The sequence below is a fragment of the Hypomesus nipponensis genome, chromosome 5, assembly GCF_054491055.1.
Source record: "Hypomesus nipponensis isolate SF chromosome 5, ASM5449105v1, whole genome shotgun sequence".
In the NCBI taxonomy this organism is placed as follows: Eukaryota; Metazoa; Chordata; class Actinopteri; order Osmeriformes; family Osmeridae; genus Hypomesus; species Hypomesus nipponensis.
In genome coordinates, this window is record NC_140365.1 from 1,928,340 (window position 1) to 1,948,584 (window position 20,245).

The window sequence follows — 20,245 nt, forward strand, 5'->3', positions numbered from 1 at the left end:
CATCTGGTCAGCCTGCCTCTGACCTCCATCCTCATCTGGTCAGCCTGCCTCTGACCAGGACCAGGCTGGGGAGGGAGGAGCACAGCAACACAGCAGTCACATGACAGGAAGTGACACATCACAGGAAGTTGTCACCAGCCAGGATGGCATGCTGTTCTATTGGCAGCTGTCGGCTCTACGCTGTTCTGTGCAAGATGTTAGTGTGTAGGGTGTTAGTGTGTATTAGTGTGTAGGGTGTTAGTGTGTAGGGTGTTAGTGTGTAGGGTGTTAGTGTGTGTTAGTGTGTAGGGTGGATGCAGGGGGAGGATTAGAGAGGGAGGGTGCATCATGGAAAGTGATTCTACACATACTATACATGCTGAGTATATGTCTCTCTCTCTCTCTCTCTCTCTCTCTCTCTCTCTCTCTCACAATCTCTCCCTCTCTGTTCCTTTCTCTCTCTACCCCCTCCCCCCTATCTCTCTGATTAGCTGCCTGCATGCTGTTGTTATCTTGTGTAATCCAGATGGTAGGAATGATTTTCACTGATTGTCTGGATTAATTTATAAAGTCTGCAGAATTGGCAATGACACACACAGACACACATACAAATGTATTCACATACACACACTTTCATTCACACAGGCACACACACACATTTGCATTCACACACACACACACACACCTCCATGCTCCTGCCATTCAGGTCTGCGTGCCAGTGGAGCACAGAGAAAGCTGGTACATCCAGGGTGAAGGGGACCAGGGAGGGAGGCAGGGAGGCAGGGAGGCAGGGAGGGAGGGAGGGAGGGAGGGAGGGAGGGAGGCAGGGAGGGAGGGAGGGAGGGAGGGAGGGAGGGAGGGAGGGAGGCAGGCAGGGAGGGAGGCAGGGAGGCAGGGAGGCAGGGAGGCAGGGAGGCAGGGAGGGAGGGAGGGAGGGAGGGAGGGAGGGAGGGAGGGAGGGAGGGAGGGAGGGAGGCAGGGAGGGAGGGAGGGAGGGAGGGAGGGAGGGAGGGAGGGAGGGAAGGAAGGAAGGAAGGAAGGAAGGAAGGAAGGAAGGAAGGAAGGAAGGAAGGAAGGAAGGAAGGAAGGAAGGAAGGAAGGAAGGAGGGAGGGAGGGAGGGAGGGAGGGAGGGAGGCAGGGAGGCAGGGAGGGACGGAGGGAAGGAAGGAAGGAAGGAAGGAAGGAAGGAAGGAAGGAGGGAGGGAGGGAGGGAGGGAGGGAGGGAGGCAGGGAGGGAGGGAGGGAGGGAGGGAGGGAGGGAGGGAGGGAGGGAGGGAGGGAGGGAGGGAGGGAGGGAGGGAGGGAGGGAGGGAGGGAGGGAGGGAGGGAGGGAGGGAGGGAGGGAGGGAGGTTGATTTGGAGTATATTTTTGGTTCCAACTCCATGAAAGATTCATTGGCTACTCAGTTTGTACAACGAGAAGGGAAATGAGCAAGGTAGAGTTTGAGGAAGATTTAACCAGAGCTGTGTGTGTGTCTTTGTGTGTGTGTCTTTGTGTGTGTGTCTTTGTGTGTGTGTCTTTGTGTGTGTGTCTTTGTGTGTGTGTCTTTGTGTGGGTGTTCTAGGAGCTGGTTGAGGTCATCACATCTAATAGGTTCATCTGTGAGTGTAAATACCTCTTCAGTGTGTCACAAGCAATTGAGTGAATTAGTGTCTATGTTCCTATTTCAAATAATGTGTTCATTTAGCACATTGATCCAAAGGAACATAGATGGGGGCTTTGAACCCACAACCTCTTAATCTACAATCAAACGCTCCACCACTGAGCTTAACCCATCCCCATGAATAATATTCATAATGATACTAAAGGTCTAAGAACTGCCACAGACATATGTATACATTTGTATTTCAGACATTCTGTTATTTATTTGGTTTGCTGCAAGGTCGTTTCCCCCCTTCCGTGGTTGCTTTACGTACGTGAACAGCAGCTATACCCTGCTGTGAATAGTCCCTTCCTGCACCACCAACTACCTTCTCACATGGTGGAGGGAATTATATTCTATAGGAAGGGGATATCTCTGAGGTGTATGAATGATTGAATGGAAGACTCCAGGGACTGGTGTTTGTGTGTCTATGGAACCCGGTGTCATCCTATCAGAGCTCCCTGTGGGACTCTTATATGACATCATGTGATTCCACACACAGCTCTGATAGGTCCATTCATCTCCAGCTGAAGCGAGTTTTTTTGTATCCTGTGTCTGTGTGTGTAAATACAGGATATTCTATGCATGCGTGTATAAATATTTATAGCTGTAGGGAAAATATTTGACCATGCAGTGGTCACATTTGGTTTGTGTGTGTGTATGTCAATATATCTACAGTATATAGTATTATATACTGTGTGTGTGTGTGTGATTATTCAGAAGCTTGGGAAGAACACACACACTGCAACAGTGTTGCTAGGAGACCACACACAGTGTCTGGTATGCGATGATTCTATCCTCCCCCATCCCTGAAGCCCGGTTCCCTTCATCCTCTCTGTCTCTCGCCCGTCCTCTCTTCCGGTGTTCACGTCTCTCTGTTTCCTGTCTCTCTGTTTCCTGTCTCTCCATCAGTAGATTCTTCTCCTTGGTTGTATTTTCTTTGTCAGCACAGCCTCTCTCTTCTCTTTCTCTCTCTCCTCTCTATGTATTTATCGTTTTCCTTCATCTTTTCATATGGTCCCTCCCCATCTCCTTCTCTCTCCCTACCTCTCCTCTCCCTCTCTCTACCTCCCCTCTCCTCCCCTCCCCTCTCCTCCCCTCTCCCTACCTTTCCTCCCCTCTCCTCTCTCTCTCTCTACCTCCCCTCTCCTCCTCTCCCTGTCCAGCCCTGCAGACACACTGCCACCCTGCCAGCCCTACCAACAGTCTGATGGTGATTACTGTTTCATTAGTTTTGTATTCATCATATCTCCCAGGCCCAGATTGAATCTGCTGTCTGTCCCTAGCCCCCCCCCCCCCCCTTCCCATTATCAGAGGAGGGGCATGTAAGGTGATGTCTGCAAGGATTCTGTTTGTAAGTCTGTATGTGTGTGTGACTGTGTGTGTGTTCACGTGCATGGATGGGCTCCATACTTCTGTCCATGCAGCTGTGACTCACCGCCCCCTCTGCCTACAGCTCTAATGAGGTGGAGTTCGTTGACCTCTGACCCAGTAAGTGCCTGATAAGCTGATTTCAAATCTCCTGTATTAATGTGTTTCAATGTGTGGCTGTGTTGCATCATCTGTGTATGTGAGTGTGTAAGGTGTGTGTGTATGTGAGTGTGTAAGGTGTGTGTGTTTGTGAGGGTGCAGGTGTGTGTGTAGGTGTGTGTGTATATGAGTGTGTGTATGTGTACATTAGCGTGTAGGTGTGTTTGTGTGTGAGTGTGTATGTGAATGTGTAGGTGTGTGTGTACATGAGGTGCAGACTGCTGAACTCCAGAGAACCCACCAGTCATTGGACAGAGTAATTACACACTTCCTGTCAGCTGTTACCCACTTCCTCCCAGCTGTAATGCGACAATTGCGGGTCTGTCCGTGTGTCTGCCACATCCCAGAGCAGACGCCATGGTCAACTCATAGCTCCGCCCATTGCTTCCTAACCTAATTGGCACTGAGTCACACACCAGACATGGCCGCTGGGGATTGTGGGTAAGGCTTTGGATCATGGGGCGATGGATCCGTCGCCACGGGAACCCCTCGGTGGCACGGCTTGATGTACAGCAGGGATAAGTTCTGTAGAGACTATTCTGATGTTTCATAGAGCCGGGGAACCGTGATTGGCTGTTAGCCTTCTGTAGAGGTTGATGCAGCTTCATGTGTGTGTTGTGGACTGATTGTGTGTGTGTGGATGTCTGTATGTGTATGGTAAACAGAGGGTGTGTGTGTGTGTGTGTGTGTGTGTGGTGAACAGAGGGTGTGTGTGCGTGTGTGATGTGTCCGGCCGTTATTTGACCCTGACTGCTGAGATACTCTCAGAACAGTGGCACTTGTGATCCTCGACCTTCCTCTACTTTCGACACGCAGTCTTTGTACTTTGTGCTTTGGATCAGAGCGTTTGCTAAATGACTAACATGTATGAACTCTGGAGCTCTGGGAGATCTGCCCGACAACAGCGCTGCCTCCTCCTGGGCGTGCTGTGTGTCTGCACTGCATGTGACAGCTCAGATTAGAGAGTGCACTGCAGATAGGCCGGCCCCTCGCCCAGGGCCGACCCTCCACAGCCAGCCGGCCCTGCTTACTCAGAAGGGCCTAACTGGATAATGACAATATAAATAGTTTTTTGCGTTTCGCAGTAGAGGCCCGGGATAAATAATTCCCTGGGCCTGGGCTCTCTTTGCCGCGTATCTCCGCGCGTACGTAGAGCTGAGGGGGACGGGGGACGGGGGGGGCGACAGGGGGTCATCAGCTCATGTCCCCTGTACTCTGCTGACCGTTATAATCATGTTATCGTTTGTTGCTCCAACAGTCTGTCAGGCAGATTGTCTTAAAGACTCTTCCTAACTTCCACTCTGGTGAAATCGAGGAACTTGATTTGAAAGTGAGATCAGATGGACTGACTGTCTTGGTGACTGAGGACCTGAAGTGAATATGTGATCTAGTCTGTGTTCCAGTGTATGATCCAGTTTGATGAAGCACTCTTGCCTGGCTCTGCTCAGGGCTACTAGGATATACATGTTGGTTCATTTACTCTGGATAAAACACTTATTGTGCGTCGCTTTGCGTAAAAGCATCCGCTAAGTAGACTTAAATATCAATATTTAATGTTTCAAACACAGCTGTGGTACTGTATGTCTGTTAAACATGGATGTCTATTCATCAGAAACATTGTCTGTCTGTCTGTCTGTCTGTCTGTCTGTCTGTCTGTCTGTCTGTCTGTCTGTCTGTCTCTCTCTCTCTCTTTCTCTCTCTCTCTCTCTCTCTCTCTCTCTCTCTCTCTCTCTCTCTCTCTCTCTCTCTCTGTCTCTCTGTCTGTCTGTCTCTGTCTCTCTGTCTGTCTGTCTCTGTCTCTGTCTCTGTCTCTGTCTCTGTCTCTGTCTCTCTCTCTCTGTCTCTCTGCCTCAGGCTCGTGGTGACACACATCCCCTCCTCCTATTGGTCTTCTATACCATGAGCTCTGGCTCCGCCCAGGATGTGGCTGTGGAGCATTTCCTGCGTGACATAGAGAGGCGGGGCAAGCGGCTACATTGCGCTGTGATAGGCTGCGAGGAAGAGCGTTCCCGTGGCGACATGAACCTGCTGTATCGCAAGAGCCGTCTGGATTGGCGCCAGAAAGACCAGGAGGGCGGCAAGAAGAGGTGAGTAGGGAGGTGGAGGGAGGGAGGGAGGGAGGAGGAGGAGGAGGTGGAGGGAGGGAGGGAGGGGGAGGGGGAGGGAGGGAGGGAGGGAGGGAGGGAGAGGGAGAGGGAGAGGGAGAGGGAGAGGGAGAGGGAGAGGGAGAGGGAGAGGGAGAGGGAGAGGGAGAGGGAGAGGGAGAGGGAGAGGGAGAGAGAGGGAGAGGGAGAGGGAGAGGGAGGGAGAGGGAGAGGGAGAGGGAGAGGGAGAGGGAGAGGGAGAGGGAGAGGGAGAGGGAGAGGGAGAGGGAGAGGGAGAGGGAGAGGGAGAGGGAGGGAGCTGGAGGAAGGGAGAGAGAGAGGGGTAGGAAGGGAGAGAGAAGGGGAGGGAGAGAAGGAGAGAGAGAGGGGGGAGGGAGAGAGAGAGAGAGGGAGAGATAAAGGGAGGGAGAGAGAGACCAGGAGGGTTGCAGGAAGAGGTATGGGTCTGGATGGTTATCAGTGACAGCAGAACACCCCGAGGAGTTGGGATGGGCATAGTTCATGTGTAGCCCCTGTGTTCTGGTTAGAGGGAAGGGGAGAAGGGGGGAGGGGAGGAAGGAAGGAACTGTTTGTCTCCATCCCAGGAACACACTGGCCCAGAGGTGTCTATGTAGATCACACACAGTCAGCCTGCAGAACTACATGGACACACACTCACACACACACACTCTCTCTCGCACACATACTCATACGCAAACAAACTGGCACACACACATACACTCACACACTCACACAAGCAAACCCACACACACCTCGTCACATGATGAGACTGAAAACAGTAGCATCTTTCTTCTCCGTGATGATCAGTCCCTGTTTCTACTGCCTGCCTGCCTGCCTGCCTGCCTGCCTGCCTGCCTGTCTGTCAGCCTGTCTGTTTACCTGTCTGTCTGCCTGCCTGCCTGTCTGTCAGCCTGTCTGTTTACCTGTCTGTCAGCCTGCCTGCCTGCCTGTCTGTTTACCTGTCTGTCAGCCTGTCTGTCTGCCTGTCTGTCAGCCTGTCTGTTTACCTGTCTGTCTGGCACAGGAGACATACCTAACAACCTACCAAACGACCCAGCTCTCTCATGGATTGCTCACATGCCACATCCTCCCAAATGAGGTCTTGATTGCATGCTTGGAAGCACAGAGTTTTCACACATGTAAACACGCAGGCACACACCACAGTATGAGACCTAGATACACACCCTCCTCTCTCCATCTCTCCATCTCTCCTCTCTCCCTCTCTCCATCTCTCCTCTCTCCTCTCTCCTCTCTCCATCTCTCCATCTCTCCATCTCTCCTCTCTCCTCTCTCCATCTCTCCTCTCTCCTCTCTCCTCTCTCCATCTCTCCATCTCTCCATCTCTCCATCTCTCCATCTCTCCTCTCTCCATCTCTCCTCTCTCCATCTCTCCTCTCTCCTCTCTCCTCTCTCCATCTCTCCATCTCTCCTCTCTCCTCTCTCCCTCTCTCCTCTCTCCATCTCTCCTCTCTCCTCTCTCCTCTCTCCATCTCTCCATCTCTCCATCTCTCCATCTCTCCATCTCTCCTCTCTCCATCTCTCCTCTCTCCATCTCTCCTCTCTCCTCTCTCCATCTCTCCATCTCTCCATCTCTCCTCTCTCCATCTCTCCATCTCTCCATCTCTCCTCTCTCCTCTCTCCTCTCTCCTCTCTCCTCTCTCCATCTCTCCTCTCTCCTCTCTCCATCTCTCCTCTCTCCTCTCTCCTCTCTCCATCTCTCCTCTCTCCTCTCTCCTCTCTCCATCTCTCCATCTCTCCTCTCTCCTCTCTCCTCTCTCCTCTCTCCCTCTCTTCTCTCTCCTCTCTCCTCTCTCCTCCCTCCATCTCTCCATCTCTCCATCTCTCCTCTCTCCTCTCTCCTCTCTCCCTCTCTCCTCCCTCCATCTCTCCTCTACATGGATGTGCACACAGATGTGAACTCCCACACACTCCCACTCGCTCCGGGCCAGAAACAGAAGCCAGTTCCTGTTTCCAGCTTTCCTCTGTACTGCCAGACAACATAACTATCCTTCTCCCTTCTACCTCCCTCATCCCTCCCTCATCCTTCCTGCCCCTCTCTCCATCCTCCATCCATCCATCCCTACTTCCCCCTCTCTATCTTCCCTTCTCTCTCCCCCCTCCCTCATCCCCCCCTCCCTCCCCCTCTCCTCCCTAGACTGAGCCCCACTGAAATGAATCAATATAAACCTCATATCTAATAGGAACTGTTCAGAGTCAGTTCAGACAGAGGGGATCTTTTAGCTTCTGTACTGTACCACACTATACTATACTACACTATACTATACTATACTACACTATAATATACAGTAATATACTATACTATACTATACTATTCTATACTATTCTATATTATACTATACTATACTATACTATACTATACTATACTATACTATACTATACTATACTATACTATACTATACTATACTATACTATACTAGTCTATACTATACAAGACTAGACCAGACTATACTATACTATACAATACTATTGTTTCTGCTTCCTGTTGGGCAGTGTCCTGTTGGGCAGTGTCCTGTTGGGCAGTGTCCTGTTGGGCAGTGTCCTGTTGGGCAGTGTCCTGTTGAGCAGTGTCCTGTTGGGCAGTGTCCTGTTGGCCAGTGTCCTGTTGAGCAGTGTCCTGGCAGGGCAGTGTCCTGTTGGGAAGTGTCCTGTTGGGCAGTGTCCTGTTGGGCAGTGTCCTGTTGGGCAGTGTCCTGTTGGGCAGTGTCCTGTTGGGCAGTGTCCTGTTGAGCAGTGTCCTGTTGGGAAGTGTCCTGTTGGGCAGTGTCTTGTTGGGCAGTGTCCTGTTGAGCAGTGTCCTGTTGGGAAGTGTCCTGTTGGGCAGTGTCCTGTTGGGCAGTGTCCTGTTGGGCAGTGTCCTGTTGGGCAGTGTCCTGGCAGGGCAGTGTTCTGGCAGGGCAGTGTCCTGTTGGGCAGTGTCCTGTTGGGCAGTGTCCTGTTGGGAAGTGTCCTGTTGGGCAGTGTCCTGTTGGGCAGTGTCCTGGCAGGGCAGCACGTGAGGTGTGATCCTGGGCTCTCTGTTTCCCTCCAGCCTGACTTCAAGGCCTGGCTGGGTGAGGATCGATCAGGGCTCGTGAGGAATCCATGATGCATCTTCACTGCTGCTTTCTGGGACACAAGACCAGCTTCACTGGTCATTCAGTGAAAATCAATCAGTGGGGTTTACCCTAATCGATGACGCCGGTGGAAAACTGCAATGTTTTCAGCAGTAACATCACATGATGGAGTCATGTTTAATTAACAGGGAGCATATCCTGAAACATTGAGCATTTCCGATTCATCGTTGCAACCGCTTGTTCTGTGATGACACGTCCCGCACACACACCCTGTCTCCTACCTGCGGTAACCATAGTTACCCCGTCTCCTACCTGCGGTAACCGTAGTCATCATCTGCTACCTGCAGTATCGTGAAGGCCGGTTGCCATGGGAACGGACGCAAAGCTGGCAGAGGTCATGAGGGATGTAGATGATGAAGGGATGAAAGGATGAAGGGGTGGAGGGGTGGAAATGGGGGGATGGGGTTGATGGAATGAGGGATTTGAACAGGAAGGCACCTCCTCCTGACACTGCTGCACTGCCTTCGTCACAGCCTGCCTCACCTGCCTTGCCCACTGCTTTCGTCTCACCCTGCCTCACCTGCCTTGCCCACTGCCTTCATCACACCCTGCCTCACCTGCCTTGCACACTGCCTTCATCACACCCTGCCTCACCTGCCTTGCACACTGCCTTCATCACACCCTGCCTCACCTGCCTTGCACACTGCCTTCATCACACCCTGCCTCACCTGCCTTGCACACTGCCTTCATCACACCCTGCCTCACCTGCCTTGCCCACTGCCTTCATCACACCCTGCCTCACCTGCCTTGCACACTGCCTTCATCACACCCTGCTTCACCTGCCTTGCACACTGCCTTCGTCACAGCCTGCCTCACCTGCCTTGCCCACTGCTTTCGTCACACCCTGCCTCACCTGCCTTGCCCACTGCCTTCATCACACCCTGCTTCACCTGCCTTGCACACTGCCTTCATCACACCCTGCTTCACCCCCTGCCTCCCCCACTCCATCTCTAATCACTCCAACTGCACACAACACCAGGCTTCCCAGGCCAGCCATGCATGAGACAGACTCTCTGTATGTGTGAGTGTATGTGTAAATGTGAGGGTCTGGGTGTGTGTGCGTGTGTGTGTGAGAGTGTGTGTGTTTGTGTGTGCGTGTGTAAATGACAGAGAGAGAGAGAGTGTGTCTGTGTGTCAATGTGTCTCTGTTGGTGCAGTAGAGAGAGAAAACGAGAGATAGAAATTGTGAGCAGGGGAGAGAGAGACAGGGAAATGGGCTGGAAGCTATTTAAAGACCCTTTAGAGAGAATGAGAAGCAAAGCGAGGAACACAGTAAGAGAAGAAATAAGGTTCTTTACTGAATGAGGACTGGGAGCAGGAATGTGTAGTAATGTACTGCAATATGCAGTAACACACAATAACACACAGTAACACATTACATTTACATTTAGTCATTTAGCAGACGTTCTTATCCCGAGTGACTCCTCGAGGCCAGTAGGGTGAAGTGCCTTGCCCAAGAACACAATGTAATTAGGCTCGGCTGGGAATCGAACCAACAACCTTCTGATTAATAGCCCGACTCCCTAATAACGCGCAGTAACACACAGTAGCACGCAGAAACACGCAGTAACACACAGTAACATACAGTAACACAGTAACTCAGTAACACACAGTAACACACAGTAACACAGTAACACAGTAACACACAGTAACACAGTAACTCAGCAACACACAGTAACACACAGTAACAAACAGTAACACAGTAACACAGTAACTCAGTAACACACAGTAACACAGTAACACAGTAACACACAGTAACACAGTAACTCAGTAACACACAGTAACGCAGTAACACATTGTGTCTCATCAGCTCCAGCCAGAAGGACTCGTCGTCGGCCACCGTGGGGAAGGTCCGGGACCTGGCCTCCTTCCGACGTCACTTCCGCATGGGCTTCATGACCATGCCTGCCTCCCAGGCTCTGTCCCCCCACTCCTGCTCCTCCGCCATGGCCCCCCGCTCCCAGTCCTGCCACGCCGTGGGGGCGGGGCCCCCGGGGGACGCAGGTCTGGAGAACGGGGACTACTCGGACACCCAGTCGCAGCACGGGGGGCGCTGTCCCCCCACCAAGCCCAGGAGACACCCCAGCACCCGGCTCAGCTCCAACTCCTCCGACCCCCGCGCCTCCCACGGGCCCCCCGAGGCGCCCCCTCCGCCCCCGCCATCGCAGTCCAAACACTCGGACAAAAAGAACGGTAAGATGGGCCGCTGAAAGATAGACTGTTAGATAGACTCTAGAGCAGGAGTAGGTAACCCTGGTTCTCGAGGACCAGGGTTCTAATGAATGGTCATTACCAGGCTTCCACAGAGCTTGATAACGACCCATTCATTTGAATCAGGTGTGCTGGAGCAGGGAAACATCCAGAACATGCTGGACAGCGGCCCTCGAGGACCAGGGTTGCCTACCCCTGCTCTAGACCATGTACTCCTGATCGCTGCTACTCTGCTGGACTTTCCATATGCCCTGTTTGTCTGTCGCTTTGGATGGAAGTATCTGCTAAATAAATATAAAATAGAATTATGCAGAACTTGTTTATCTGCTGCAGTACAACTGTACAGTATTTGCCAATGCTGACACACCTGTCTCTCTCTCTCTCTCTCTCTCTCTCTCTCTCTCTCTCTCTCTCTCTCTCTCTCTCTCTCTCTCTCTCTCTCTCTCTCTCTCTCTCTCTCGCTCTTCAGCCATGAAGAAGTCCGACTCAGGAGACATGAGCAAGAAGGTTCCTCCTCTGAAGCCAAAGCGGAGCCCCAGTACCCAGCTCTCCTTCGACCCTCCGCCCCGCCCCTCCACCACGCCCCTCCCCTTCCAGGGGCCCGAAGGTCAGGCTGCTCTTGGGGATGACGAGCCCGTTTACATAGAGATGGTGGGCCAGGTGTTCACCAGAGACAGCCAGACATCTCACCCCGTCACCCCCGCCGCCACCACGCCCGACTCGGACTCGGACCAGAGCGAGGCGATCTACGAGGAGATGAAGTACTCTCTCCCGGACAACAGGGACTCCCACAAACGCCTGCCGCTCAAACAGGAGAAGCTACGACCCTCCAAACACCACCACCACCACCACTCCACCGCCGCCTCCTCCTCCAGCGCCTCCTCTCCCCTCCCCCGCCCCTCCTCCTCCTCCCCGTCCTGCTCCTCCAAACCTAAAGCCCCCGTCTCCATCTCCCTCTCCTCGCCCCTCCCCTCCTCCACCTCCTCCACCCCTGTCCCCCAGGTCCTATCCTCCAGCCCCCATCCCCCGCGGGCCCCCACCCCCTACCTGCTCCAGGGAGGCAAACCAGAGACAGAGACCAACAGTAAAATCCCAGCCCCCTTCCCCAACCTCCTCCAGCACCGGCCCCCCCTATTAGCTTTCCCCCAGCCAGCCGCTGCCTCCAGTGGGGTGGGGGTCCAGCACAAGACCTCCACCAAGCTGGGGACCATCAGCATCCAGTCCTCCTCCAGCCTCACGGCTCCAGCCGGCTCCTCATCCTCCACCCCCTCCTCCAACCTCCCGGTGCTCCTGTCAGGCTCCTCCACCACCTCCTCCAACCTCCCCATGCCCCTTTCCGGGTCTAAAGACCCTTCAGGGGGAAGGAGGACAAACAGGCCGACCGTAGAGACATCTCGCTGGGGCCTGCGCCTGGCTTGAGGGCACGGAGCCACTCCACCCCGCTGCCTCCCTCCTCCAAGTCCACTTCCCCCTATTCCCACCACCACCACCACCACCCCCAACACCGGCCCTCCCACTACCACCACTACCGCAAACCAGAACGAGGGGACTCCCCTGCCCCTGGCAAGACCGGCTCCCAGACCTCCAGCCAGTCCTGCGGCTCCCAGACCTCCAGCCAGTCCTGCGCCCAGACCCAGATTCAGGGCTCGGGCAAGGAAGGCAAGTCTGTCAGCTTCCTCTTGAAGTCGGACAAGGAGGAGAGGGAGAGGGATAGAGACCGAGACAGAGGAGAGAGAAACAGAGACAGGGAGAAAGACAGAGACAGAGAGAGAGACAGAGAGAGAGACAGAGAGAGAGACAGAGAGAGAGATCGAGATAGAGAGAGAGATCGAGATAGAGAAGGAGGAAGTCACTCTTCTCAAAAAGAGAACATCCCCACAACCAGCTGTCACTCATTACAGACCAGCTCCGCCCCAACCCTCACCTCCTCCTCCCATCGCCCTCACTCTCGCCCGCACCTCCATCGCTCCCACGTCCCCCACGCCCTCCCCGCCTACAAGCCCCCCTCCTCGGACAGCCCCCTACTGTGGACCTACCCCTCTGGGGGCTTCCGGCGGCCCCCGGCCTACGACAGTCTGCGAGGGGGGCCCCAGCTGCCCTCGCTGCACCCCTCAGGGCTCTCCGGCGGGGGCGACATGGCCTCCAAGAGTAGCACGGTTCCAGGTCCCCTCCAGGGCAAGGCTGGCTTCGTGCCCTGGGACAGCGCTGGGGGCTTGGGCTTCTCAGACGAGGGCTCCCACTGGCCCATGCAGAGGAAGCTGTCGTTCAGCCATGGTACCAGAGAGGCAGAGAGTAAGTGGACCAGAGGGGAGGGGGAGAGAGGAAAGGGGGGTCACCAGGTCAGCTGGCTGCTCCAGTTGAAAGAAAAGGGGGTTTAAAGTCATTGTCAGCGTATAATCTTTGTGACATTAGTGGTATCTGTAATATTTACAAATTCTGGCGTCTGTATGATGAGCTAAAGACACAACGTATTTATAATTTGTACATTTATTTGTACAATCTGAATAAGCATTTGCGTAATCAGGAGCTTCTGCTAAAATAATAAAATGCTAATCTAAATAACAACGACATCAAAGAGAGAGAGTTGCCCTTCTCCCGTGACCTGCTGTTCCTCTGAGCCTGACCTGCTGTTCCTCTGGGGCTGACCTGCTGTTCCTCTGAGCCTGACCTGCTGTTCCTCTGGGCCTGACCTGCTGTTCCTCTGGGCCTGACCTGCTGTTCCTCTGAGCCTGACCTGCTGTTCCTCTGGGCCTGACCTGCTGTTCCTCTGGGGCTGACCTGCTGTTCTGTGTCCTCTCCCTTCAGAGAACGAGAGCCGTGCGTGGAACGGCAGCGCAGACGCCTTGCTGCGCCTCGGCCAGGAGGAGGCGGGACACCACCGAGGAGGAGGAGGACACTCCGGGATCCCTGTGCGTTTCAGTGGCAGCAGTGCCAGAGGCCACGCCCAGGGCCGGGCGGGGTTAGAGGGCAACGTAGGCTTCAGGGACCTGCCCAGAGGATGGCTGCCTCTGCCCTGCCAGACCTTTCCCGCTTGCCGGAACGGAGGTAACCCCTCACACCCTAACCCCTAAAAACCCTAAGAGGATGTAACTCGGATGCAGTGTTTGTGTGTCGCTTCGGATGTACATGAGTGTTCTGATGTAGATGACTGTTCTGATGTACATGAGTGTTCTGATGTAGATGACTGTTCTGATGTACATGAGTGTTCTGATGTAGATGACTGTTCTGATGTACATGAGTGTTCTGATGTACATGAGTGTTCTGATGTACATGAGTGTTCTGATGTAGATGACTGTTCTGATGTACATGAGTGTTCTGTACTCTTGAGTTGTCTTGGATGGGAGTTCTGTGCTCTAAAGTGTGCGTGTGTTTGTGTGTGTGTGTGTGTCTGTGTGCATGTGTGTGTGTGTGTTGCAGAGCTGGGCAGACTGGGCCGCTCGTCCTCCACGTCGGGGGTGAGACTAGCCGGAGGAGACGTGACCCGGCAGAGCAGCCTTCCTGGCCGAGAGGCTCAGAGTCAGGTGAGCTGCCTCACTGCCTCACTACCTCAGCTAGCCAGGTGAGCTGCCTCACTGCCTCACTACCTCAGCTAGCCAGGTGAGCTGCCTCGCTGCCTCACTACCTCAGCTAGCCAGGTGAGCTGCCTCACTGCCTCACTACCTCAGCTAGCCAGGTGAGCTGCCTCGCTGCCTCACTACCTCAGCTAGCCAGGTGAGCTACCTCACTACCTCAACTAGCCAGGTGAGCTACCTCACTACCTCACTACCTCAGCTAGCCAGGTGAGCTACCTCACTACATCACTACCTCAGCTAGCCAGGTGAGCTACCTCACTACCTCAGCTAGCCAGGTGACCTACCTCACTACCTCTGCTAGCCAGATAAGCTACCTCGCTACCTCACTACCTCAGCTAGCCAGGTGAGCTACCTCACTACCTCAACTAGCCAGGCGAGCTACCTCACTACCTCAGCTAGCCAGGTGAGCTACCTCACTACCTCAGCTAGCCAGGTGAGCTACCTCACTACCTCACCTTCTTACTATCATCATGAAAACGGTCTTCTCAGAGCCACCCAGAAACCGACCGTCATTCTTAATCACTGTCCAGAAGATTACCATCACTCTGAGCATGATGATGGCAATTTTACGCAGTACCAGTGTCTGGTATTAGCATTAGCATTAGGAACATCATAATGTTTCTGAGTGCTGATGAAGGCAACACGGCGCCAGGTCTATTAATAGCCTGTAGAGATGTTCCCAGCGAGCAGAATAGGGTCGTGGCCAGCCTCCCAGCAGAGGAGCAGGGGGAGCTGACGAGATGCGTAGATGCGAGGAGTTGCGCTGCACAGTCTTTAACGGCAGCAGCAAACTGCTGTCCAATAGCATCGCGTTTTTCCCAGTCACTTGGCAGCGTCTCATGCTGACGCAGTTTCAGTGCAGCAGAATGTTGCCCTGTCCCTCCCTACCGCTATGGTGCAGCGCTGCCACCTAGTGGCGGACTGTGGTAACAGCGCTGCTGCCCTCTGGTGGCAGACTCTGGTTATGGAAGTGCTGCCCTCTGGTGGTAGCATCTGACATGAGCAGGACTGCCCCCTTAATGCCACAGCAATGTCAGGAAAGTCACTTAACTCGCCCTAAAAAGGCACTAAATATTTCAGAAGCTGTTTTGACATCTATATGTACTTATTATCTATCTTATACAATCTATAATAGCAGAATTGATGTCTCTGTTGTGGTGTCCCAGCCCCCAGCCCCCTGCAGCCCCGCCCCGTCCAGACAGCAGCAGCTCCACCTGCAGTTCCAGCACCTGGCCCAGCTGGCGCAGGGACACCCTCCCGCCACTGGGGGCGTCATCCCGTCGGCCGCCCAGACGCAGCGGGACGGGAAGCTCCTGGAGGTGATCGAGCGCAAGCGCTGCCTGTGCAAGGAGATCAAGGCCCACCGGCGCCCGGACAAGAGCCTGTGCAAACAGGACAGCATGCCTATCCTGCCCAGCTGGAGACGAACACCAGAGCCTCGCAAGACTGGCACCCCGCCTTGCCAGAGGCCGCAAGCGGTGGTGTGGGACACTGCCATCTAGTGGTGGAGGAGAGAGGTGTGGGACACTGCCATCTAGTGGTGGAGGAGAGAGGTGTGGGACACTGCCATCTAGTGGTGGAGGAGAGGTGTGGCTACTGCCATCTAAGGGGGGAGTTTGGGGGGGCAGAGAGGGAGGGGGAAACTGGCAGAGCACACACACACACCACACACACACACCACACACACACACCACACACACACCACACACACACACACCTCACACACACACACACCACACCACACCATACACACACACGGTAGGATTGAGACGGAAACTCTTCACACCAAGAGGAGAGCTTGACGACGGACCCGACCCATCCCTGAGGGAACGTCCCCACACACAGACGGCTGGGGGGGTTCTGGACCGGAGCCCCCGAAAGCTTACTGAGCAGCCTGGACGAGGGTTGAGTTACCACGCTGAAAGAAACCGGGTGGGGGACAATTTGTGCCAAAAGTAGTCGCGTTATCATTTTTAGTGATGAGTAAGAAGAGGAGAAAAATGCCACCCAATTTGAAGAGATACAATCAGGAACTAGTCCTTTCTTAAACATAGTTTGAAATAGGTTCAGTGAGCTCCGTTGTTTTATTGGAAATGCTGTGATTCAGCAACTATTAGTTAAAATGTAAAAGAAAGGAGAGTTCTAAATGAGAAATCGCTCCTGGGACATAGTTCCTCAGTTCTCTCTGACTAGGATTCTACCTCCACGGTTACAATCACACACAGAATGGTGAAACTACTTATAGATTAAACAAATCTTGACACGACTCAAGCACACTTAAACTCTTGGGCCTTATTTAGATGGTGCAGAGGAATGACCGAACCTGCCCCTAAAAACTCCCTGGACTAGAAATACCGTGGATTCAAAACACCCTGAAACCCAAAATCAAAAGTCAAATTTGATCAAATGCGAACAAAGAAACTGAGAACCTCACAAAGAACCTCTTCCCAGTTATGATGTTTGGGTTTATTGGGTTTGCTTGTTGCTCAGCACTGAAAACATGGCCGTCTTCAACACACATAGTGTACCTGTACACGCCCTGCCGACCACAGAGTCAGACAAGGGAACAGGGAGGATGGGGCCTTTAAGAGTGTGTGGTCTGTCTCTCTATCAGTAGATCATCACGCTGCCGCGTTGTGGAGGCAAGCATCGCCAGAGAAGAGGCAAATACTACCTAACCATTTGCAAATTTGTAATGTAAATATATACTGACTTTCTCAATGTTTCTGCAATTTTATAGCAATATGCTCCCAGTGTTGGAGTGACATTATTAAAATGTGTGTCAGCTAGCCTAACATATCTAAGACTTGAATGAAGTCATTACTGTGTCATTTCCCACTTGTCATACCAGAAATTCAGTGGTGTACAACACTCGTGCGGAGATGATCACGTCCAGTTTTAACCTTGACTAGATCTTGAATATCATATTAATCTGTACCATAATCATACCGTACTCCATCGAGAGTCCTTCTAAACTGTCATGTTGTGATTGTATAAACAAGTTATGGTGTTGCCGAGGAAGATTCACTCAGATGTCAAGTGGCACATATCGTAGGTGTTAACCTGAACTCAGACAGGCACATATCGTAGGTGTTAACCTGAACTCAGACAGGCACATATTGTAGGTGTTAACCTGAACTCAGACAGGCACATATCGTAGGTGTTAACCTGGATTCAGACAGACTGGGTTCAGAAGTGAGTCTGCACACTCAGATTCACGTGTTTAAATTGTTGTTCAACCCCACAAACTCCAAACAAAACAAAGCTTTCAGCACTGGCACATCCCACCGTCGCCTGAAACTAGTCCTCTCCTTCAGACAGAATGCTGGATTTATCTGCACAACATGCAGCCTAGACTGGAGCAGACCCAGCCCACGGTAGTGTAAATATATATGTAAAACTGTATTGAAAATGTAGCAATTATTTCCACTTTCATACTTATAATCAATAATATAATGTAGCATAATGTATAAACCTGAATTTGTTCATTTGTTTTTTCTAAAAAAGAACAAAAAATAGGAATTATCTGTTGAAAACAGTCCCCACATCTGTCTCCTTCTGACATAAACCACCTTCATGGACAGTCACAGGCCCCTTCAATTTATGCAAGATTCCCTTTAAGCCGTACAGTTGCTATAGTTCAGCTCTTTTCTACATATGTTTGTTTATGTACAGGTTTGAACGATTCTGTTTTATTATTATTTGGACATTTTTAAATACTTTGCTGCTATCTGAACTACTACTGTTGACGTAAACTGAATCTCTGTGACAGAAACGCCCCTGCAGAACTACTGACACTGTTCCTGTTCCTGTTCCTGTTCCTGTTCCTGTTTCATACTTTAGTTTTTCTTTCTGAAAGCCACGTGAGATGAAGTTTGTACTTTTGAAGAGTGACTCTCTGTGACAGTATAAAGGCACTTGAATGTTTCTTGGTTGTTGTTGTGGTTTAGCTAGCACCAACCTGTACAGTTACACTCAGTGAGAACTTATAACCGACATGGTTTCCTTGAACCAGTTTGACTCCTCTCCACATGCCTCCCCCCCCCCTACCTCCCACCATCCACAGCCTTCCCCCTCCCCCCTACCTCCCACCATCCACAGCCTCCCCCCCCTACCTCCCACTATCCACAGCCTCCCCCCCCCCCTACCTCCCACCATCCACAGCCTCCCCCCCCCCTACCTCCCACCATCCACAGCCTCCCCCCTCCCCCCCTACCTCCCACCATCCACAGCCTCCCCCCCCCTACCTCCCACCATCCACAGCCTCCCCCCTACCTCCCACCATCCACAGCCTCCCCCCCCTACCTCCCACCATCCACAGCCTCCCTCCCCCCCCTACCTCCAACCATCCACAGCCTCCCTCCCCCCCGCCCCTCCAACCATCCACAGCCTCCCTCCCCCCCGCCCCTCATCCCAGCCCTGACCTGCTCAGCCTCAGAGCCAGGCTGAGGAACAGGGCAAGTGCAATGCATGCAGGTGATCCTCACATTGAAAATGTTCCAATGATATTGACAAGTGTGCCCAAGTGTATTCTCCAGATATACCAAGTAATCATCTTGTTTTAATTCATGACAACCTAGTTTACAGAAGCTGTCTGCTTTTTGTGTCTACTAAAACAGTGGCCATTATATGAGTGCCATACTATACTGATATGGTAAGAGACAGTCTACCTTGGACATCACTGTAGTGCTATATTTGCATTGATATCGTCATTAAACAAATTTTATATGATGAACAGAACCTTTCCTCTCTGTGGTATCTCCTGTTTCATGCTGTTACACAGTATTTACTATACAAACTGTAAAGATAATCACGTTTATGTTTTATATTCATATTGCAGATATTTTGGAATGATTGTGGTATGAGTTTACAACCTCCACACATCTTCAAATCACTGCTCCACCCCTGAATGTCTAATATGTAGTTCTCTCAGAGACAGGACCCTGATGGTTTGCGAACTCGATGACCTTGCTCTGGTATCCTCCATGCTGCAACACTCAACATATCCAGGTGAGGGCGCCGCTGCTCTTCTCCAAAGCAATTTGCTTGATGCGGGCACATATCAATGCAGCACACACACACACACACTTTGAGCACACACGTTTACTATCCACACACACAAACACACAGTGACATACAAGTCAGAACTAGTCTTAAAAGTTGAGTTTGCTTGTGTCCCTCAGTCCCTGGTATCATGCTGTGAGGGAAGCTGGGCTGCCAGACCCAGACACCACCTTCACGCTATGCAGGTCCAGACCCAGACACCACCTCCATGCTATGCAGGTCCAGACCCAGACACCACCTCCACGCTATGCAGGTCCAGACCCAGACACCACCTCCACGCTATGCAGGTCCAGACCCAGACACCACCTCCACGCTATGCAGGTCCAGACCCAGACACCACCTCCACGCTATGCAGACCCAGACCCAGCCAAGCCTGCTAATGAAAGCCTGCTGTCAGATCGATGAGAGGCAGGGTTCAGGGAGTTGCTGCACAACTAGTGCTGCTGAAAGCCAAGAAGGAGACAGGCTCTGTATGTCTGGGTGGGGTGGGGCTGCTAAGGGCTGGACAGGACTAGGCTGGGAGGGCTAGGTAGGTTGTGGCTGTGTTGGGTAGGGTTAGGTAGGTCTGGGCTGTGTTGGGTAGGGCTAGGTAGGTCTGGGTTGGGTAGGGTAGGGTTAGGTAGGTCTGGGTTGGGTAGGGTTAGGTAGGTCTGGGCTGTATTGGGTAGGGCAGGATTGAAACTGGCTGGGGTTAGCCTAACTTGAGTATGTCTGGGTTAGGCAGGGTTAGGCTTGGGAGGGTCTTAAGGTGGGTATTTTGCTGCGATAGGCAGGACTGGCTATGCTAGGCTAGGTAGAGCAGAGTTGGGGAGTAAGGAATCCACCATGTTTGACACTCTTTCATGACTGACGCTCATTCCCTCTAAAAGTCGCGTCATCGCATAGCCCTTAAATTCAAGGGAATCTGATTGGATAGAAAAGCAATCTGTTTAGCGTCTCGTGTTCTCCTAGGAGGAAGGGATCGACTCGATGGCAGGGTGGGGGCGGGAGGGGGGGGGCTCGTGGG

General features: G+C 52.6%; 1 protein-coding gene across 1 annotated transcript; it reads left to right on the top strand.

Moving 5' to 3' along the window:
* Positions 1–5,017: 5,017 nt before the first annotated feature.
* On the top strand, positions 5,018–18,200 carry nyap1 (neuronal tyrosine phosphorylated phosphoinositide-3-kinase adaptor 1). Its single transcript, XM_084698693.1, is given in 7 exon segments — positions 5,018–5,240; positions 10,203–10,585; positions 11,073–11,963; positions 11,966–12,895; positions 13,409–13,648; positions 14,021–14,124; positions 15,090–18,200. Coding segments are annotated over 7 exon segments (3,324 nt in total). The 5' UTR covers positions 5,018–5,052; the 3' UTR covers positions 15,678–18,200.
* Positions 18,201–20,245: the final 2,045 nt, after the last annotated feature.